General features: G+C 49.2%; 1 protein-coding gene across 5 annotated transcripts in view; it reads left to right on the plus strand.

The window, feature by feature from the left end:
• The window catches only part of SPAG16 (sperm associated antigen 16), a 710,758-nt gene that overhangs the window by 461,751 nt on the left and 231,007 nt on the right, over positions 1–18,000 (plus strand). For all 5 annotated transcript variants that reach the window (XM_043524952.1, XM_043524954.1, XM_037912653.2 and 2 more), the window contains one exon: positions 13,453–13,579. In XM_043524952.1, the coding sequence (XP_043380887.1) occupies positions 13,453–13,579 (127 nt within the window). The remainder of the gene's footprint in view (positions 1–13,452; positions 13,580–18,000) is intronic.

The following is an 18,000-nucleotide window of genomic DNA, read 5'->3' on the forward strand; positions in this document are numbered from 1 at the left end:
TCTATTTCTAAGTGCATGTAAATTTACATTAGGGAAGAGAATTTCTGTATGTTTACAAAAATAATAATAAGCACCTATGTACTCCATCACTTTTCTTATTCAAAGCACTGTACAAACATTAATTACACAGAGACTGTAAACTGAGTTTTCAGAATTAGAGGATAACTTCATTTTATTGAAGGGAGGTAATGAAAGAATATCTTGCATTGAGCTGAATGGCTCATATTGGCAATATCATACACATCTCTACCTTGTCTAAGACAAATATGCTTTATAGAGGATATGTCCCCACTCATCAATGTCTTATGAAACCCTGGTTATGTTTAGTGAAATAATGGGTCAAGAAAAAAATCATTGTTATAAGTGATGGTAGGCACTTTTTACTGAAATACTAGTAGTTTTATATTCTTGACATGAATAATTGGATGTGTCATATGTGAAGCTACCTAGAAATAAAATAGAGGTAATAAAATAGAAAGACGTGATAGGATGTATTTATAACATCATAAAACAAACTGGCATTTTAATGTCTCAAGCCAGCCCATTTGCTATACTTCTTTTTTGATCTTGGCCCAAAAGGTTCTGTCCCTGAGTTAAACACGTTTTGGAGATAAAGTCACACAGTGGGTAACTGATAGGGTGTGTTTCTGTTGACAGTATTCTCCTTTTAACTGGTCCCATTCTATCAGCTTAACAGGGTTGAGATTGGTGTGTGATTTTACAAAACTTTCACAGAACTACTGTGTGCAGATTATTTGTTAATCACTTTATGGTGCAAATTTCCCACACGTTTTTAGTTGATAGCAAAGGCAATTCAGATGGCAGGATGTTATATGATAGATATGAAGAAGGAGTTTAGTGTTATTTTCCGTTTTATGATTTGAGAAAACAATTAATAAGAAAGATGCTGCTGTTTGAGGCTTACTGTTTTAGCACGTTACTTAAGTGCCTTTTTTGAATCAAGGCCTAATATGGCATTGGACTAAGATAAGTTGCACTTTGTATGATTACATGATTAAAGTTGAGTTGGTGCTTCATTATCATTTTTTTCAATTGTAACTTACTATACAAGGCCCCATTTTAAGATTAATTATTCCATTTTTTTATCATTTCTTTAATTTAAAAATCTGGTGCAGTTGATTCTGTTTTTAAGAGGGACACACCTTCAGTTGCCAGCCTGTGTGGATTAATTAGCATGAACATAATCAGCTGATCCCTTTACACCTAATACCCTACAGCTAGGGTTTTGCTATTTTCAAAAAGAGACCATGGGAACTTGCTGCTCTGAGCAGCAAATCCAGAAAGGTGGCTGCACGTAGGTGTGGTGGAATTATCTGGGACGCACAGTCTGTGGCTCGCTAGACTTTTAAACTGACAACCCTGAGTCTGTAAGGTGATAGCCGACAAAGTAGCAAGGTGTTGGAGATGGTTTGTCCTCTTTAGTTTAAGTGGGCAAAGAGCTAATAAAGTGCCTCCAGCTGCCTGCTTAGAAATTTTTACTAAGTGGTATTTGAACACTACCACAATTGCCAAGCCCAAATATTCAATCATCATGAGTCAGGACCTGCCCCCAAATCAACGTTTTTTAAAAAATTAACAAATTTTGGGTTATTTCCATTTGCCTTATGTTCTTTAAGGTACACTGGGGTCACATTTGTATTCTGTTCTCTGCTAACATGAGGGCTAAAAACGTACCTTAAAAAAATGAAAGTTGAGATACTCATGTATTCCTATGACTCCAGTGGCTCAGGCTTTAAGGAAATTGTCAGGTTGGTACAAATACCTAACCTACTAGGAATAGGTGGTTTCCTCTATTTTCTGAGCTACCCAAAAATTTCTGAAGCACCTAAGCCCATCTATAATGAGTGTTTGTTTTACAAAGAAAGGATTCTGTTCTTTGTTTCATCAGGCTCTCTTTGAAGCAACGCGTTTTAAAACACTGGTGTTTCTCTGGATTTACTCCCATGTCAAAAGTGTAGAATCTGGCCCACTGTGTACAAAATGTGCTAGAGTCATTGGTGGTATATTGCTGGTATATTGCTTCTAACCAAGTTTTCCTTTTCCACAGTAGAACATCTAGATAAAAGTTTTCCCTTCCAACTAGAAGGGAGCTTGTATGCAAGAAATGCAGTCTCATTTAAATTATATCTCAGCTGGAAAGGAAGATGAATTTGTTCTATATAGCAGTCAGAGGTTCTCAGAAATATCAGTCAGTCAGTTACCAGAGTGGTAAATTAAATCTGGAGCGTGAGAGAGCTCTCTCATCACTACACATTGGTATGGAGGTTGCAGAGAGAGAGAGAGAGAGCTGTATCAAGCCTAAGTGTTTATGTGCTTGATGGAAATGTACAACTCATTTCCTTCCCTTCCATTGCTGTTATTGTCCATCACTTTAGTCCATTTTCACCTTGCTCAGAGATTCTGAATGGACCTTCCTGCTATGGCACCTAATTAATCTCTCACAAGTCTGTTCTTGCAGCCAGTCTGCCTGGGATGCCCCTATTTTAGGTCGTATGAACTCATGAACAATACTCTTCCTTCTCCTCTCCACCTCTCTGTTGTGCTGTCCCTTTCCACAAACAGATAAGATGTATTTTTCAGCTATCTTTTTGGGAAGAGTGTGATATAAATCCTCTTATTATTCTACTGTACAGAAGTATATCCCCCAAAGTGCTCTTGTGCGCGCTCACGCTCTCTCTCTCTCTTTTCTTTCTTCTTCTAATGGAACATAATGTTACATTAAGATATAAACTGGCCTAAATTTTCAAAAGTTCCAGATGGGCATTCAGCATCACCAGTCAACACCTTACATGGCTCTAAGAGAAAGTGCTGGGTACCCACCATCTGAAAATCAGTTCCCCTTCAGGCATATCAGATTGGGCACCTGAAAATCACTAGTCACTTTTGAAAACGGAGACGTACATATGCCCACATGCATGTATGTATATCTGTCCTGATGGTTAAAGCAGTGTGACCATGGGGAATATAAAACATAATAATATATATCAAACAATCATGAACATCAGACAAACTGTGCAGTAATCTCTAAAAGCCGGGAAGCTACATGTATGATATAAATAACAGATTCTTTAACTTGGATCCTTGTTACAAAATAACACATACTATACTATAAATACTATAAAATATATAGTGTGATGTAATATCTATAATAGAATAATATGTACAATATACAGTGTATTTGAAATGTATTTCCTGGGTAAAATTTCCATTTTGGAAGCAGCTACACACACACACACACACCTACACGCCTTCTTCAAAGACAGTATTGATCTTCAGATGTGAAGTAACATATATGTTTTAGCCTGGAAAATGGAAAGGAGTCTTAAGTAAGTCTGGGAACTCGCTTTTCTCTGGCGGATCAGTGCGAGACACTGGCAAGCCTCTTTAAGCTCTCGTGGTCTGCATCTGATCTCCAATGTTTTTAGTACAAAAAAACCCTGCAACAGCTCTATGAGTCTTCCCGCATCATGCAGGAATGGAAAAAAAACCACAACATCTTTAATTCCCTCTGCTAACAGCCTCCTAAAGAGAATACTGTAAGAAATTTGGTCTTTTCCAGTTGAGCCCCCGCAGTAATCTAATTTGCCAGCCCAATGTATTCAGTGGCCAGCTCAGAACTGGTGTGTTTTTAGCTATCAAACCAAATGTGCAATGAATAAAATACTGAACTAACACTGCAAATTACAGTGGGCAGTGGTGGGTTGCTGCTTTCTGTTTGTTTGCTAATTTATCTGCCCCTCTTTATTTGAGGCACTAGGAGGACATACAGGACAGAATTGATCTCATTACTAATTGTAAAATTCTGTGGGGGGTTTTGGCGGTGTAAGTTAATCCTTTTGAAATCTTACATAGTAACAAAAAGTTGGAAACTGGCTTGACAAGCAAGTAAGGATGCAACAACTCAATGTGGGCAAAAAGGAATTGTGCTTTGGGGTTTTCATAAACTCGTTATCCTCCCCATCCAAACTGTTCCAGAAGCAAGGGTGCTGGAAAAATTCCAGAGCAGAGAAGAGTAGGTTAAATGTTTTTGGTTTGGCCTCATCTATGCTTACAATTCTAATATCCCCTTCCCAGGCCATTCTCCTGACCATCACCAATCCAAATGTCAATCATTGATAAAGCAAAGTAAATAAAAAAATAAAATAAAGTCAGTATTTTGAACAGGCCTTGCACTTCTGAACTGAAACACTTATTTCACAGAATCATAGAAATTTAGGGCTGGAAGGGACCTCAAGAGATCATTGAGTCCTGTCCCCTGTGCTGAGAGAGGACCAAGTAAACCTAGACTACCCCTGACAGGTGTTTGTCCAACCTGTTCTTAAAAACTTCCAGTGATGGGGATTCCACAACCTCCCTTGGAAGTCTGTTCCAGAGCTTAACTATCCTGATAGCCAGAAAGTTTTTCCTAATATCTAACCTAAAATCTTTCTTGCTGCATATTAAGTTCATTATCAGTTGTCCTTCCTTTAGTGGACATGGAGAACAATTGATCATAGTCCTTGTGGAAAAATGCTGGCACTACTTTGATGGGTCTTGTGCTTTCTCTTCTTGGGGAGGGTTCAGGGCACCATTTCTCATCCCTGAACTGGAGTATTAACTGCCCCACTAGTGTCCTAAAGGAGGGGAGTGAAGAGAGAGGGACCTGGGCCTGCCCTCTACTCCAGGTCCCAGCCCAGGGGCCCTAGGGATAGCGGTAAACTGGGCTACTTCCCTCTCCTGCCCTTCAGCTTGTGGGGCTTCCTGCCCTCCCTCTGCACAAACCAGGTGTCCCTTTACCTTGGGTCTTGGTCGTCTTAGCCCACCGCAGCACTTTTCCAAACTCTCCACTGCTTCCCTCCAAACTGCTCTCGGCTCCAACACCAATCCACTCTGCTTCAACTCCTCCAAACGGCTCTCTGCTCCAACACCAATCCACTCTGCTTCAACTCCTTCCCTTCTCTGATTGAAGCGGGGGAGGGGGTAATCAGGTGACTGGCTTCAGGTGGTCTAATTGGCTTCAGGTGCTTTAATTAATCTATAGCAAACTTTCTTCCCTCTATAGGGAAGAAGGCTCCCTTTTAGCACTCTCCTGCTACCCTCTGGCCTGGGTTTTCCTCGCTTTTTGCCCCTGCTTTCAGCTTCCCCCCGACTGGGCCAGACGCTCTCCCCCTTTCTCCCCCCTTTTTTGTTTTGTCTTTCTGCTGTTGCTTGAGTGCTGGTTGGCTGCCGGCTGGCTGTCGGCCTCCCCCCCGCCCGCCCTTGGACGATGCTGCCGCTCCAGCTGAGGCCCCCCCCCCCGAGAGAGGGGGGGCCTGCTGACCCACTCCCCGGAGTGGGGGAGTGGAGGGACCCAGCCCCCAGACCCAGCCGTTTGCTGTTTGTTTGTGGACCTGTATCTGGCCGAGAAAGTCTCTTATCATCTGCTCTGGCATCCCTGGAATGCTACAGCTGCAAAGAAAGCCCAGAAAAGAAAGGGAAAAAGTCATCCACCGGAGGAACACCGCCCGGGGAATCTACAAAAATCGCCATGGAGGGGGCCTTAAGACTGAGTAACTTTCAAACTGTGCTCTCGTGTGGGGGGAGGCCTTGACTGTGTCTTGACTGTGTTTGTAGGGACACAGGGGGTGTGGCATGGAGCTGCCCCCCGATCCATCTGTGTCACCCACCCACACTACCATCTTCACCACTGTCCCCCTCCACCATCTTTGCTGGCTGTTTAACATCTGCCTCTGGACTCAGATGCTCGCCCTGATTCCACCATGTGGGCCAGAAGCACCAGCCAACCAAACAGGACTCTCTGTACGAGCGTACATTGGTTCATGTGCCCCCCTCCCCCCAAACTGTCCATCCCACAGCTTGTCCCTTTTTATCTGACCCCAACTCCTGTTAACCACCTGCCACCGCCCCTGCTGGGGCATCGGCAGTGGAGGGCACCGGGGTGACATCCGCCGCTCCCATGCCCATCGCCTCCCCAGACTCTAGGGGAGCCCCCCCAGCCGGCGGGAAAGGCCAGGGCAAGAAGAAGGGGAAGGGCCCCGCTAAAACCACCAGGCCCTCCATGGCAGGGGCCACCCCCACTGCTGCAGCCCCGCCACCGACCACGGCGTCCTTCCCCGCTGCCCCCTCCACCAGCTCTGCGGGTGTCCCTCCCTCAGCCCCCAGGATGTATGCCCGGGCGGCAGCAGCCCCCCCGCCTGCCGCCTCATCATCTCTCCTACCCACCACCTCCGCCACCACCAATAGCTGCCGGGGCCCCTTTCCCACCATGACAAGGAAGCACGGTGTCCGATGCCTCCTGGTGCCCGCCTCGCCCCACGTGGAGACCTACGTATGGGCGTTGGCAAGGGTGGTGGGGCCCTCGGCCATTGTGGTGGCCTCCAAAATGTACGGGAAGGTCGTCGTCTTCTTAGCATCGGAGGCTGCCGCCCAGGAAGCAGTGGAGAGGGGCCTGGCGGTGGGGTGGGTGTTTGTCCCCCTAGAGCCGCTAGAGGACCTGGGCGTCCGCCTGGTTCTGACGTCTGTCCCTCCTTTTCTCCCCAGTGCTGCCCTGTTACCCGCCCTTTCCACCCTGGAGAAACCTGTTTCTGTTATCAGCCCTCTCCCGTTGGGCTGCAAGGACCCCACCCTCCGTCACATCTTTTCCTTCCGCCGGCAAGTGCAGCTTCTACTGCCGTCGGCGGCGTGTGATGGAGAGGCGCTCGAGGGGTCCTTCCTAGTCCCCCACCAGGGGGCCCGTTACCGGGTGTACTTCTCCACGGGGGAAGCCTGGTGCAACATCTGCCGGGCGTCGGGGCATGTCCAGAGGGACTGCCCCTTAGCCCGGCAAGGAGGGGCACCTGGGATCCTCGAGACCCGGCAGGACATCGGCCCCGTCATTGCCAACGCCCCTGGTCGCCCAGTACCCGAACCTGCCCCCCTCCTCTTCGGACCATCACTACTCCCGCTCAGGCCCAAGGGGCACCTCCCCTACAATGCCCAGACGAGTGGGAGAGCCCCGCCCTTGCTGCTGACAATCTGGCGGGGCCTATGGAGGAGGGTGTGGCAGAGATACCACTAGGCATGGGAGAGAGCCTGCCCCAGGGAGAATCCTCCCTCCCTTATGCTGCCCCACCTTCCCCCCCCCCCCAAGTCCCTGAGCCATTGCCTTTACCCCCTGACACGACCCCTGCTAACCAGCCCCCAGATGATGCCATGGAGGGCTGGGCCCTAGTCCAGGGGAAGCAAGGAAAGCGGAAGTCCCAAGCTCCGCCTCATCTACCCGAAGTGGAGGCCCCCCGGAAGACCAGGAAGGGGGGCACCGATGCCAAGCCTTCGACTTTGCCCACGAGTGCGTCCCATCCACCGGTGTCAGCCGGGAAAGACGTGGCAGCACCGGAAGGTAGTGTCTCCCCTCCACGGGAGACCCTCTCCTCCGAAACCCTCAAGGAAGCCCCTTCTGTCCTGACACTACCCGAAGCCCCCGTGAACCCCGAGGCAACCGTCGTGGCGGGTGCCAGCGGGGAGAACCCCGGGGCAGCGGAAAGTGTCCTCTCCTCCATGTTCCAGGAGATTGAGGCCCTACATCTGACCCCGGTCGCCCAGGGGGAGGACGACCTTTTGCCAACAAACCTCGATCTGGGCAACCTCACTCCACCCCTCTTTTCCCCATGGTCCCTCCCCCTAACTGCTGCTTCTGCTCCCACCTCCGAGGAGCCCCTGGACTCCTCCATCTACCCAGCCGCTGATGGCACCCCGCTGACGACCACCGAGCCCGCTCACGTGACAGCCAGCGCCACGCAGCCAGGACACAAGTTGTCAGGGGCATCCCCCATTGGTGTGGAGCAATCGACTTCCCTCCCGGGCGGGGGCCCTACAGAAGATAATCCACCTCCTGACACTGTGGCCGCTAAATCCACCATAGAGCCTGCGCCCGGTGTTACTGAGAGCTCCCTCCCCACCCCCTTAACCCTCGAGCCTGATCGGGAGGCGCCACCATCCAGCTGCTTGTCTCCCGAAACCCAGAACCTCACCTCTGCCCCTGCCCCTGCCCCTACCCCTATCCAGTTTACCTCCTGCGATGTTATCGCCACCCCCAGGGCTGTCTCCTTCCCTTTTCCAACTGATGACCCCAGGGAGCGGCCTTTGCGTTCTCCTGCCCCGACCCATTGGGGCTGCTATTTTCCCTCCACTGCCCCCTATCACCCCAGGGCTTGAGGAGGGCCTAGAAGCTCCAGCCCATCAGGCACCCCGTCGGGGGTCCGCACCCTGCTTGCCCGTTTTAGTGGGCCATGGGGCTGCACCAAGGGCCCCGCCGGGGAACAACCGGGAAACCGTAACCCCATCCCCTATGAGCTGCGAGGAGAGCTGCAGAAGATTTTAGAGGATGTCCGTGGCTCCTGCAACAAGGTACAGCTTGCTCTCCAGCGATGGGGGGACTTTTCTCGAATCCTCTGGGCCACAAGGGCCCTCATGAGGGAAGGTAAAGGGACGGGGAAGCGGGATGCTGCGGCCTACTGGCGGGTCTGTGTCTTCCGTGAACAATTACTCACCTACAGGATGGGTCAAGGACTGTTGCTTGGCCCGCTGGGGGATGCAAGCATCCCTGCCAGTGAGGATCCCCCCCGGCCCTCCCCATGACACCTCTCACCATCGCAACGTTGAACACCCGGGGTAGTAGGATGGCTCTCCACAGGTCCCAGGTGCTCTCCTTCCTTCAGGAGGGAGTGTGCTCTGTGGTTTTCCTGCAGGAGACCCATACGGATCCAACTGCCGAAGACAGTTGGCGGCTGGAGTGGGGGGACAGGGTCTACTTTAGCCATTCCACGGTTCTACAGGCTGGAATGGCGACCCTGTTCTCCCCCGACCTACGGCCCGAGGTGCTAGGGGTCGCCGAGGCCGTGCCAGGTCAGCTGCTGCATCTCTGGGTCCATATAGAGGGGCTCGTGGTTAACCTCGTTAATGTCTATGCCCTGACATCGGGCCCAGAGCGGCTGCAGTTCTATCAGCAGGCGTCCGCCTTCCTTTGCACCTTAGATTCTCATGAGTGCCTGGTCCTGGGATGGGATTTTAATACCACCCTCGAGGAGCGGGACCGCTCAGGGACCGAGCAGAGCCCGGACACCGCGGACACCCTCCGGGAGGTAGTCGAACATCACTCCCTAGTGGACATCTGGCGTGATCACCACCCGGATGACACTTCCATGTTCACCTTTGTCCGGGTGGAGGCCCATCGGTCAAGCCACTCCCGGTTGGACCACATTTATTTATCATGCTTCCATCTCTCACAAGCCCACTCCTCCAGCATTCGGCCGGCCCCATTTTCTGACCATCACCTAGCCACTATGACAGCCTCCCTCTGTGCGGAGAGGCCAGGGCTGGCCTATTGGCATTTTAACAATAGCCTGTTGGAGGATGAGGGCTTCATGACGTCCTTCCGGGAACTCTGGCTGGCCTGGCAAGGGCAGCGGCGTGCCTTTCCCTCGGCGCAGCGATGGTGGGACCTGGGGAAGGTGCGCGCCCGGCTTTTCTGCTGCGACTACACCTGGGGCACCAGCCGACGGAGAAATGCGGCGATAGAGCAGTTGGAACGGGAGGTCTTAGAGCTGGAGAGGCGTCTGGCCGCCAGCCCCGAGGACCTGCTCCTCTGCGGAGTGTGCCAGGAGAAGCGGGAGGAGCTCCGGACCCTCGAGGACCTTCGGGCCCGGGGCGCCTTTGTTTGATCCCGCATCCGCCTCCTTTGGGAGATGGATCGCGGCTCCCGCTTCTTCTATGCCTTGGAGAAAATGAGGGGGGCCAAGAAACACATCACCTGCCTCCTGGCAAAAGACGGCGCCCCCCTCACGGAACCGGCGGAGATGTGCGGGAGGGCCCGAGCCTTCTTCGCAAGTCTTTTCTCCCCGGATCCGACCGACCCTAGCACTTGCAGAGTGCTCTGGGAGGAGCTCCCTACGGTCAGCGCGAGCGACCGAGACAAGCTAGAGTTCCTCTCACTCTGGCTGAGTTCTCGGAAGCTCTCCGTCGTATGCCCACTAATAAGTCTCCAGGCATGGACGGGCTGACCGTGGAGTTCTACCACGTGTTTTGGGACATCCTCGGCCCAGACCTAGTCACCGTCTGGGCCGAGTCTCTGCAGAGCGGGGTCCTCCCTCTTTCGTGCAAGCGAGCTGTGCTTGCCTTATTGCCGAAGAAGGGGGACCTCCGCAATTTACGAAATTGGCGTCCCATCTCGCTCCTCAGTACGGACTACAAAATCGTAGCGAAAGCAATCTCGATGCGGCTAGGGTCCATGCTGGTGGACGTGATCCACCCAGACCAGACCTACACCGTCCTGGACCGCAGCATCTTTGATAACCTATTTCTGGTTCGGGACCTCTTGGAACTCGGGTGTAGAGACGATCTGTCGTTCGCCCTCCTGTCCCTAGATCAGGAGAAGGCATTCGACAGGGTGGACTACGGGTACCTCCTGGGCACCCTGCAGGCGTTTGGCTTCGGAACCCAGTTTCTGGGTTTTCTCCGGGTGCTGTACGCTTCCGCAGAGTGTCTGGTTAAGCTCAACTGGACCCTGACCGAACCGGTCAGCTTCGGGCGAGGAGTACGGCAGGGGTGCCCCCTCTCGGGCCACCTGTATGCTCTGGCGATCGAGCCCTTCCTCTGTCTCCTCCGCAGGAGGTTGACAGGGTTGGTGCTGCGGGAGCCGGAGCTGCGGCTGGTCCTGTCGGCGTACGCTGATGAAGTGCTCCTTGTGGTCCAGGACCTGGGCGACTTGGCGCGGGCGGAGGCTTGCCAGGCCATCTATTCGGCAGCCTCCTCCGCCTGGGTCAACCGGGTCAAGAGCTCTGGCTTGGCAGTAGGAGACTGGTGGCAGGCGAGCTCCCTCCTACCCGTGCTTCAGACCATCCGGTGGAGCGCGAGTCCGCTGCTCTACCTCGGCATTTACCTTTCTGCCGCGCATCCCTCTCTGCCGGAGAACTGGGAAAATTTAGAGGGCGGGGTGTTAGAGCAGCTCCGGAAATGGACGGGACTACTCCAATGTCTCTCCCTCCGAGGGAGAGCACTGGTGCTTAATCAGCTAGTCCTGTCCATGCTCTGGTACCGGCTCAACACCCTGGTCCCGGCCCTGGGTTTCCTGACCAACCTCCGGACATCGATTCTGGGGTTCTTTTGGTCAGGAATGCACTGGGCCCCTGCAGGGGTTCTTCATCTACCCCTGAAGGAAGGAGGACAGGGCCTGAAGTGTCTGCACACTCAGGTCCGCGTCTTCCGCCTCCAGACCCTACAGAGGCTCCTCTATGGTGCAGGCAGTTCGGCGTGGAGCATACTCGTGCACGCCATCCTGCGCCACATCCGAGGGCTCCGATATCACCGGCAGCTCTTTTATCTCCGTCCGGGAGGTCTTCCGCGAGACCTCTCCTGGCTGCCGGTCTTCTACCAGGACCTTCTCCGGACTTGGAAACTGTTTTTAACGACCAGGTCCGTGGTGGCCACCAAGGGGGCAGATCTCCTCGCGGAGCCCGTGCTACACAACCCCCAGCTCCGTGTGCAGGTGGCGGAGTCCCGCTTGGTGCGCCAGAGCTTGATCCTGGCGGAAGTCACGAGAGTCAGAGACCTCCTGGACTACGACCAGGGAGACTGGCTGGATCCCCTGACGCTCGCTCGGAGAATGGGGCTCTCCAGACCTCGCACCCCCCCGGCGCGTACTTCAGGAGGTGAAGGCCGCTTTGCCGCCCGCTGCTCGAGCTTACCTCGACCGGGTCCTGCTCGAAGGCATGCCCTGCCCACCCTCTACTCCAGGCCCGCCGAACCTTTTAATTGGACCCCTGCCCCGTAGACCCAATCAACCACCTCACCCCTTTACTGCGAGCTGGCTGCATGAACTGCAGCCGGTATGCTTCCAAACCGCTCCAAGGAAACATCTATACACCCTCATGCTCCATACCCTTCACGCCCTCACCCTAGTGTCCCGCTCTGACACAAAGTGGCGAGACCTTCTGCCACCTTTGGAGGGTGAGCAGCCCCAGTGGGCCAGCCTATATTCCACCTTGGTTCCGAGGCCCATCGGGGACATCAGTTGGCGGCTCCTTCACGGAGCTGTAAGCATGGGCATGTACTTGGCGCATTTCAACCCCATCCCAGATACTTGTCCCTTTTGCGGTGTGAGGGAAACCCTGGTGCACGTATATTTGGAGTGCGCCAGGCTGCAGCCCCTGTTCCGGCTCCTCACAAATCTCCTATTACATTTTTGGTTGCACTTTTCCGCTCACCTTTTTATTTATGCACTCCCCATCCGTGGTCTCACAAAGTCGCAGGATCTCCTAGTTAACCTCCTCCTGGCCCTGGCTAAAACAGACATCTATGAAACCAGAGAGAGGAGGTTGGCCGATGGAGTTTCCTGTGACTGTGGGGCCGTTTTCCAATCCTCGGTCCGTTCACATATCCGGGCGGAGTTCCTCTGGGCGGCGTCCACCGACTCCCTTGATGCTTTTGAGGAGCGGTGGGCGCTGTCCGAGATTCTCTGCTCGGTGTCCCTGTCCGGGTCCCTTTGTTTGACCTTTTGATTGGGGGAGAGAGTAAGGGACCCCAGCCCCAGCCATTGCTGCTGCGGACACCACCACCTTAGAGGGGTCCTTTCACACGTGGGTGCACGTGCCCCCCCCCCAGATTGTCCACAGCCTGCCCCTCTTGTTGGATACTTTCAGAGGAGGGAATTGTTGGTGACACTGGGCGTGGCGCCATGTAACTCGAGGGGGTGGCAGACCTTGAGAGTCAATGAAGCCCCCTCACTCTGGGCCACCAGGTAACTCGGAAGGGTGGAAGACCACGAGAGTCGAGGAAGCCCCCCGCTCTGGGCCCAGGCAAGCTTGAACACTTCCCTCCCCTGAAGCTAATGAGAAAACAATTGTGATTGGTTGCTGTGTTACACATTGCATATGCTGTTGTTTTTGTTTTGTAAGTGTGTTATGCAAATAAAAACGCCTTTTTTTGCTTCGAAAAAATAAAACCACTCTCCTGCTGCCCTCTGACCATGCTGTATCACAGTCCTTTTTACAACAGCCATTAACATATATGACGATGGTTATCAGTTTCTCCTCAGTCTTCTTTTCTCAAGACTCAACATGCCTAGTGTTTTAACCTTTTGTCATTGTCTAGCCATAGTTTGTATAAATGATCTCTGGAATATTAGTAAGGTGGTAACTTATTGCTTTTGATCTTTATTCTTTTTCTCTCCAATGCAGTGGGTACTGCTCAACCTTTCAAAAGTTCAAATAACTCTACAGAAAGCATAGGGAACCTTTTGATGATGGTTGTTTTAGCCTATGCAATAAACTTTCCCCTGTGTACTAACTTCTCTGAAAATAGTAACTGAGACAATTAACTTCATTTGAAATCGGATTCTCTTTTACTGCCATTGTCTTCTAGACTGCTGATTCTCTTTAATGGCAAGAGTTATATTTCTGTCATTGTTTTCTTTTATAGTGAGAGATGCAGATACACCTTGCGTGGACATAAGGATTCGGTCAATAGTATAGAGTTTCTTCCATTCTCCAACACCATTCTCACCAGCTCTGCAGACAAGACCCTATCTCTCTGGGATGCCAGAACAGTGAGTAATATGTGGTTTTGGACTCTTTCTGAATATACGGAAGTTAGTGGCACTGTGCAAATACAATGGTTGATTAATGAAAAGAGGAGTGAAAGCTGGTGCAGAAAATCAACAAATGTGTTGTCAGGGGACTTGGTAGTAGAACACAGAGCCTTTCATCTTCAGGTATTATATACTGACCAAAAAGTTATCACCACGTAACAGCTCTTTGGGGGACCTCTGAAATGCGTTGTTCATCTAAGTACATTTGCTAATACGCAGATATCAATATCACTGTTAGCGTTAATTGTTGTCCTTATTGGCATTCTTAGCAGAAAGGCTGAGGGATGAATCCCAGCCTTATAACTGCCCCCTGCAGAATGGAGTTGAAAACAATGGTAAGGCTGTGTGTGGAAGACTGCCCTGCTACAGCGACAGTGTATTTATTCTGCAAATAGAACAGTTGTCAGTGAGCTCTGTATGGTACCTTTCATAAGCATTAAAATTGACTTTAAATTATTTATAAAGAAAATTTACCAGTGAAAAATGGTTGGGGGGTGAGGAGGAATAGAGGACACAATAGTGTGTAGGTCTAATATGTTTTCTTTTTGAGGGAATGACCTTCATAACTCACTGCTGACCTCTCATGAGTTATGGGTCATTCTCTTAAGAAAGGGAATATATCACTGTGGGTACTGGCTGAAAATATACATCTCTCCATCTCATTGTTCCCTAGCCTCACTTTTTCCTATGTGAATAAACACCTGGAATGATAGGCATTCACACAGTGTATACAGTACAGAATGATGCATGATGCTTGGTACATTACAACCTCTTGATCTCTGTTGCTTTCAATCAACACCACAATTTAAATGTCTAATCCTAATTGATAAAGAATGTAATAATAAAAGTTCACTTAGGAATAAAATAAGAGGGACAGATTTCCATCTCCCATGGTAATACTGAAAGGACTGGGCCAAAAAGCAGAGAGAACATCCATCACCATGGTATTCCTCCTACACTGTGGGAATTCTCGACTAGCCTGTTGAACTGGTATTATGGCCCCTTTGCACCACTCTAGCAGCATAAAGCAACCAAAATATCGAATATACACAGAATGTGGAAGATCATGTTGGTATGAAAAGTAATTATAAAAGTAAAGTGGGGGAGAACTATGCGAAGAAGGGAGAAAAAGTCATTGCTGTAATAGTTATGCAAATATTAGATGTGAGAGAGAAGTTCTCGTGAAGGGGACAGTGGAATACTCTGAAGTTAATTAGCCACTTTCTATTTATGGATCATAGAAACAGACAGGATAGAAGGTCATTTAATAAGAATCATGAACATTAAGCACAACAAGTTAAAATGAAGTCAGACAAGACTCATTGTTCTTAGATATGGAAGATAGTTTCTGAGGAAGTTTGATAGAAGAATGAACAACTCAAAAAGAGAGTGAATATTGAAATACAAAAATAAAGTTAAAACTTAATTGGAAAAAAGAACTTTATTTATATTAAAATACCTTTTTTTACCATAACTTAATGCCGAACACATTATCACCGAAATCTCACCAATATTGCTTTTTTCACTAACAAAATGAGAATCAGGACACTTATTTGTTCTTGAACAAAATGGGAATAAGGACAACCTAGACCAGTCAGCTTAACTTCAGTGCCCAGAAAGTTAATGGAGCAAATAATTAAGCAATCAATTTACAGACACCTAGAAGATAAGAAGGTGATAAGTAACAGCCAGCATGGATTTGTCAAGAACAAATCGTGTCAAACCAACCTAATAGCTTTCTTTGACAGGGTAACAAGCCTTGTGGATGGGGGGAAGCAGTAGATGTGGTATATCTTGACTTTAATAAGGCTTTTGATACTTTCCCACATGACTGTCTCATAAACAAACTAGGGAAATACTATCTAGATGTAGCTACTATAAGATGGGTGCATAACTGATTGGAAAACCATTCCCAGAGAGTAGTTATCAGTAGTTCACAGTCAAGCTGGAAGGGCATATCAAGTGGGGTCCCACAGGGACCAATTCTGGGTCCAGTTCTGTTCAATATCTTCAAGATTTAGCTAATGGCATAGAAAGTATGCATGTAAAGATTGCTGACAATATGTAGCTGGGAGGGGTTGCAAGTGCTTGGGAGGATAGGACTGTAATTTAAAATGATCTGGACAAACCGGAGAAATGGTCTAAAGTAAATAGGATGAAATTCAATAAGGACAAATGCAAAGTACTCCATTTAGGAAGAAACAATCAGTTGCACACATACAAAATGGGAAATGACTGCCTAGGATGGAGTACTGCAGAAGGGGATCTGGGGGTCAAAGTGAATCACAAGCTAAATATGAGGCAAAAGTGTAACACTGTTGCAAAAAAAGCAAACATTCTTGGCTGCATTAGTAGGAGTGTTGTAAGCAAGACACAAGAAGTAATTCTTCCATTCTACTCCGCACTGATTAGGCCTCAACTGGAGTATTGTGTTCTGGGCACCACATTTCAGGAAAGATGGGGACAAACTGGAGAATGTCCAGAAAAGAGCAGCAAAAATTATTAAAGGTCTAGAAAACATGACCTATGACAGAAAATTGAAAAAAAACCTGGGTTTGTTTAGTCGGGAGAAGAGAAGACTGAGGGGGGACATGATAACTATAAGGTGGATAGAAAGCTGGCTAGATTGTCAGGCTCAACGGGTAGTGATCAATGGCTCCATGTCTAGTTGGCAGCCAGTATCAAGTGGAGTGCCCCAAGGGTCGGTCCTGTGGCCGGTTTTGTTCAATATCTTCATAAATGATCTGGAGGATGGTGTGGATTGCACCCTCAGCAAGTTTGCAGATGACACTAAACTGGGAGGAGAGGTAGATACGCTGCAGAGTAGGGATAGGATACAGAGGGACCTAGACAAATTGGAGGATTGGGCTTAGGACGGAAGAATCCCATGCACCGCTACAGACTAGGAACCGAATGGCTCGGCAGCAGTTCTGCAGAAAAGGACCTAGGGGTTACAGTGGATGAGAAGCTGGATATGAGTCAACAGTGTGCTCTTGTTGCCAAGAAGGCCAATGGCATTTTGGGCTGTATAAGTAGGGGCATTGCCAACAGATCGAGGGACGTGATCGTTCCCCTCTATTCGACACTGGTGAGGCCTCATCTGGAGTACTGTGTCCAGTTTTGGGCCCCACACTACAAAAAGGATGTGGAAAAATTGGAAAGAGTCCAGCAGAGGGCAACAAAAATGATTAGGGGACTGGAACACATGACTTATGAGGAGAGGCTGAGGGAACTGGGGATGTTTAGTCTACGGAAGAGAAGAATGAGGGGGGATTTGATAGCTGCTTTCAACTACCTGAAAGGGGGTTCCAAAGAGAATGGCTCTAGACTGTTCTCAGTGGTAGCAGATGACAAAACAAGGAGTAATGGTCTCAAGTTGCAGTGGGGGAGATTTAGGTTGGATATTAGGAAAAACTTTTTCACTAGGAGGGTGGTGAAACACTGGAATGCGTTACCTAGGGAAGTGGTGGAATCTCCTTCCTTAGAATTTTTAAGGTCAGGCTTGACAAAGCCCTGGCTGGGATGATTTAATTGGGGATCGGTCCTGCTTTGAGCAGGGGGTTGGACTAGATGACCTCCTGAGGTCCCTTCCAACATTGATAGTCTATGATAACAGTTTTCAAGTACATATAAGGTTGTTACAAGGAGGAGAGAGAGAAAAATTGTTCTTCCTAACCTCTGAGGATAGGACAAGAAGCAATGGGCTTAAATTGCAGCAAGGGCAGTTTAGTTTGGACATTAAGAAAAACTTCCTAACTGTCAGGGTGCTTAAGCACTGGAATAAATTGCCCAGGGAGGTTGTGGAATCTCTGGAGATTGGAGATTTTTAAGAGCAGGTTGGACAAACACTTGTCAGGAATGGTCTAGATAATACTTAGTCCTGCCTTCAGTGCAGGGGACTGGACTAGAAGACCTCTTGAGGTCTGTTCCAGTTCTATGAGTCTATAAAAATTAGTCAGTTTCTGATACAGTGCTTACCATGGTTTGCCCTTTACTAAACTTGGAATTAAACCCTTTTCAGTATTCATTCACCTGCACTGGTTTTCAAGAATGGATAGCTTTCTACTGTAGAAAAGATCTTTGTCCAAAACACAGTATCTGTTTAAAATTGTTTTCGTGTTTATTCTACTTGTGTCCCTTGGGATATCTTGCAAATCTCAAATAAATTGCTCATATTTGGATAGCACTTAAGTGACTCATTCATCATGAACACCTTGTTTCTTTCTCAAATACTGAATGATCAGGTTATACTAATGGTCTCTTCCAGAAACACGAAAAGCAGTTTAGTCACATTAGTCAGACTGGAACAATGCATTTCCCCACCTCTCTGGGATCAATTAGTATTAAGGCATACATCTAAAAATGTTCTTTAATGAAAC

Source organism: Chelonia mydas, chromosome 11 (assembly GCF_015237465.2).
Source record: "Chelonia mydas isolate rCheMyd1 chromosome 11, rCheMyd1.pri.v2, whole genome shotgun sequence".
NCBI lineage: Eukaryota > Metazoa > Chordata > Testudines > Cheloniidae > Chelonia > Chelonia mydas.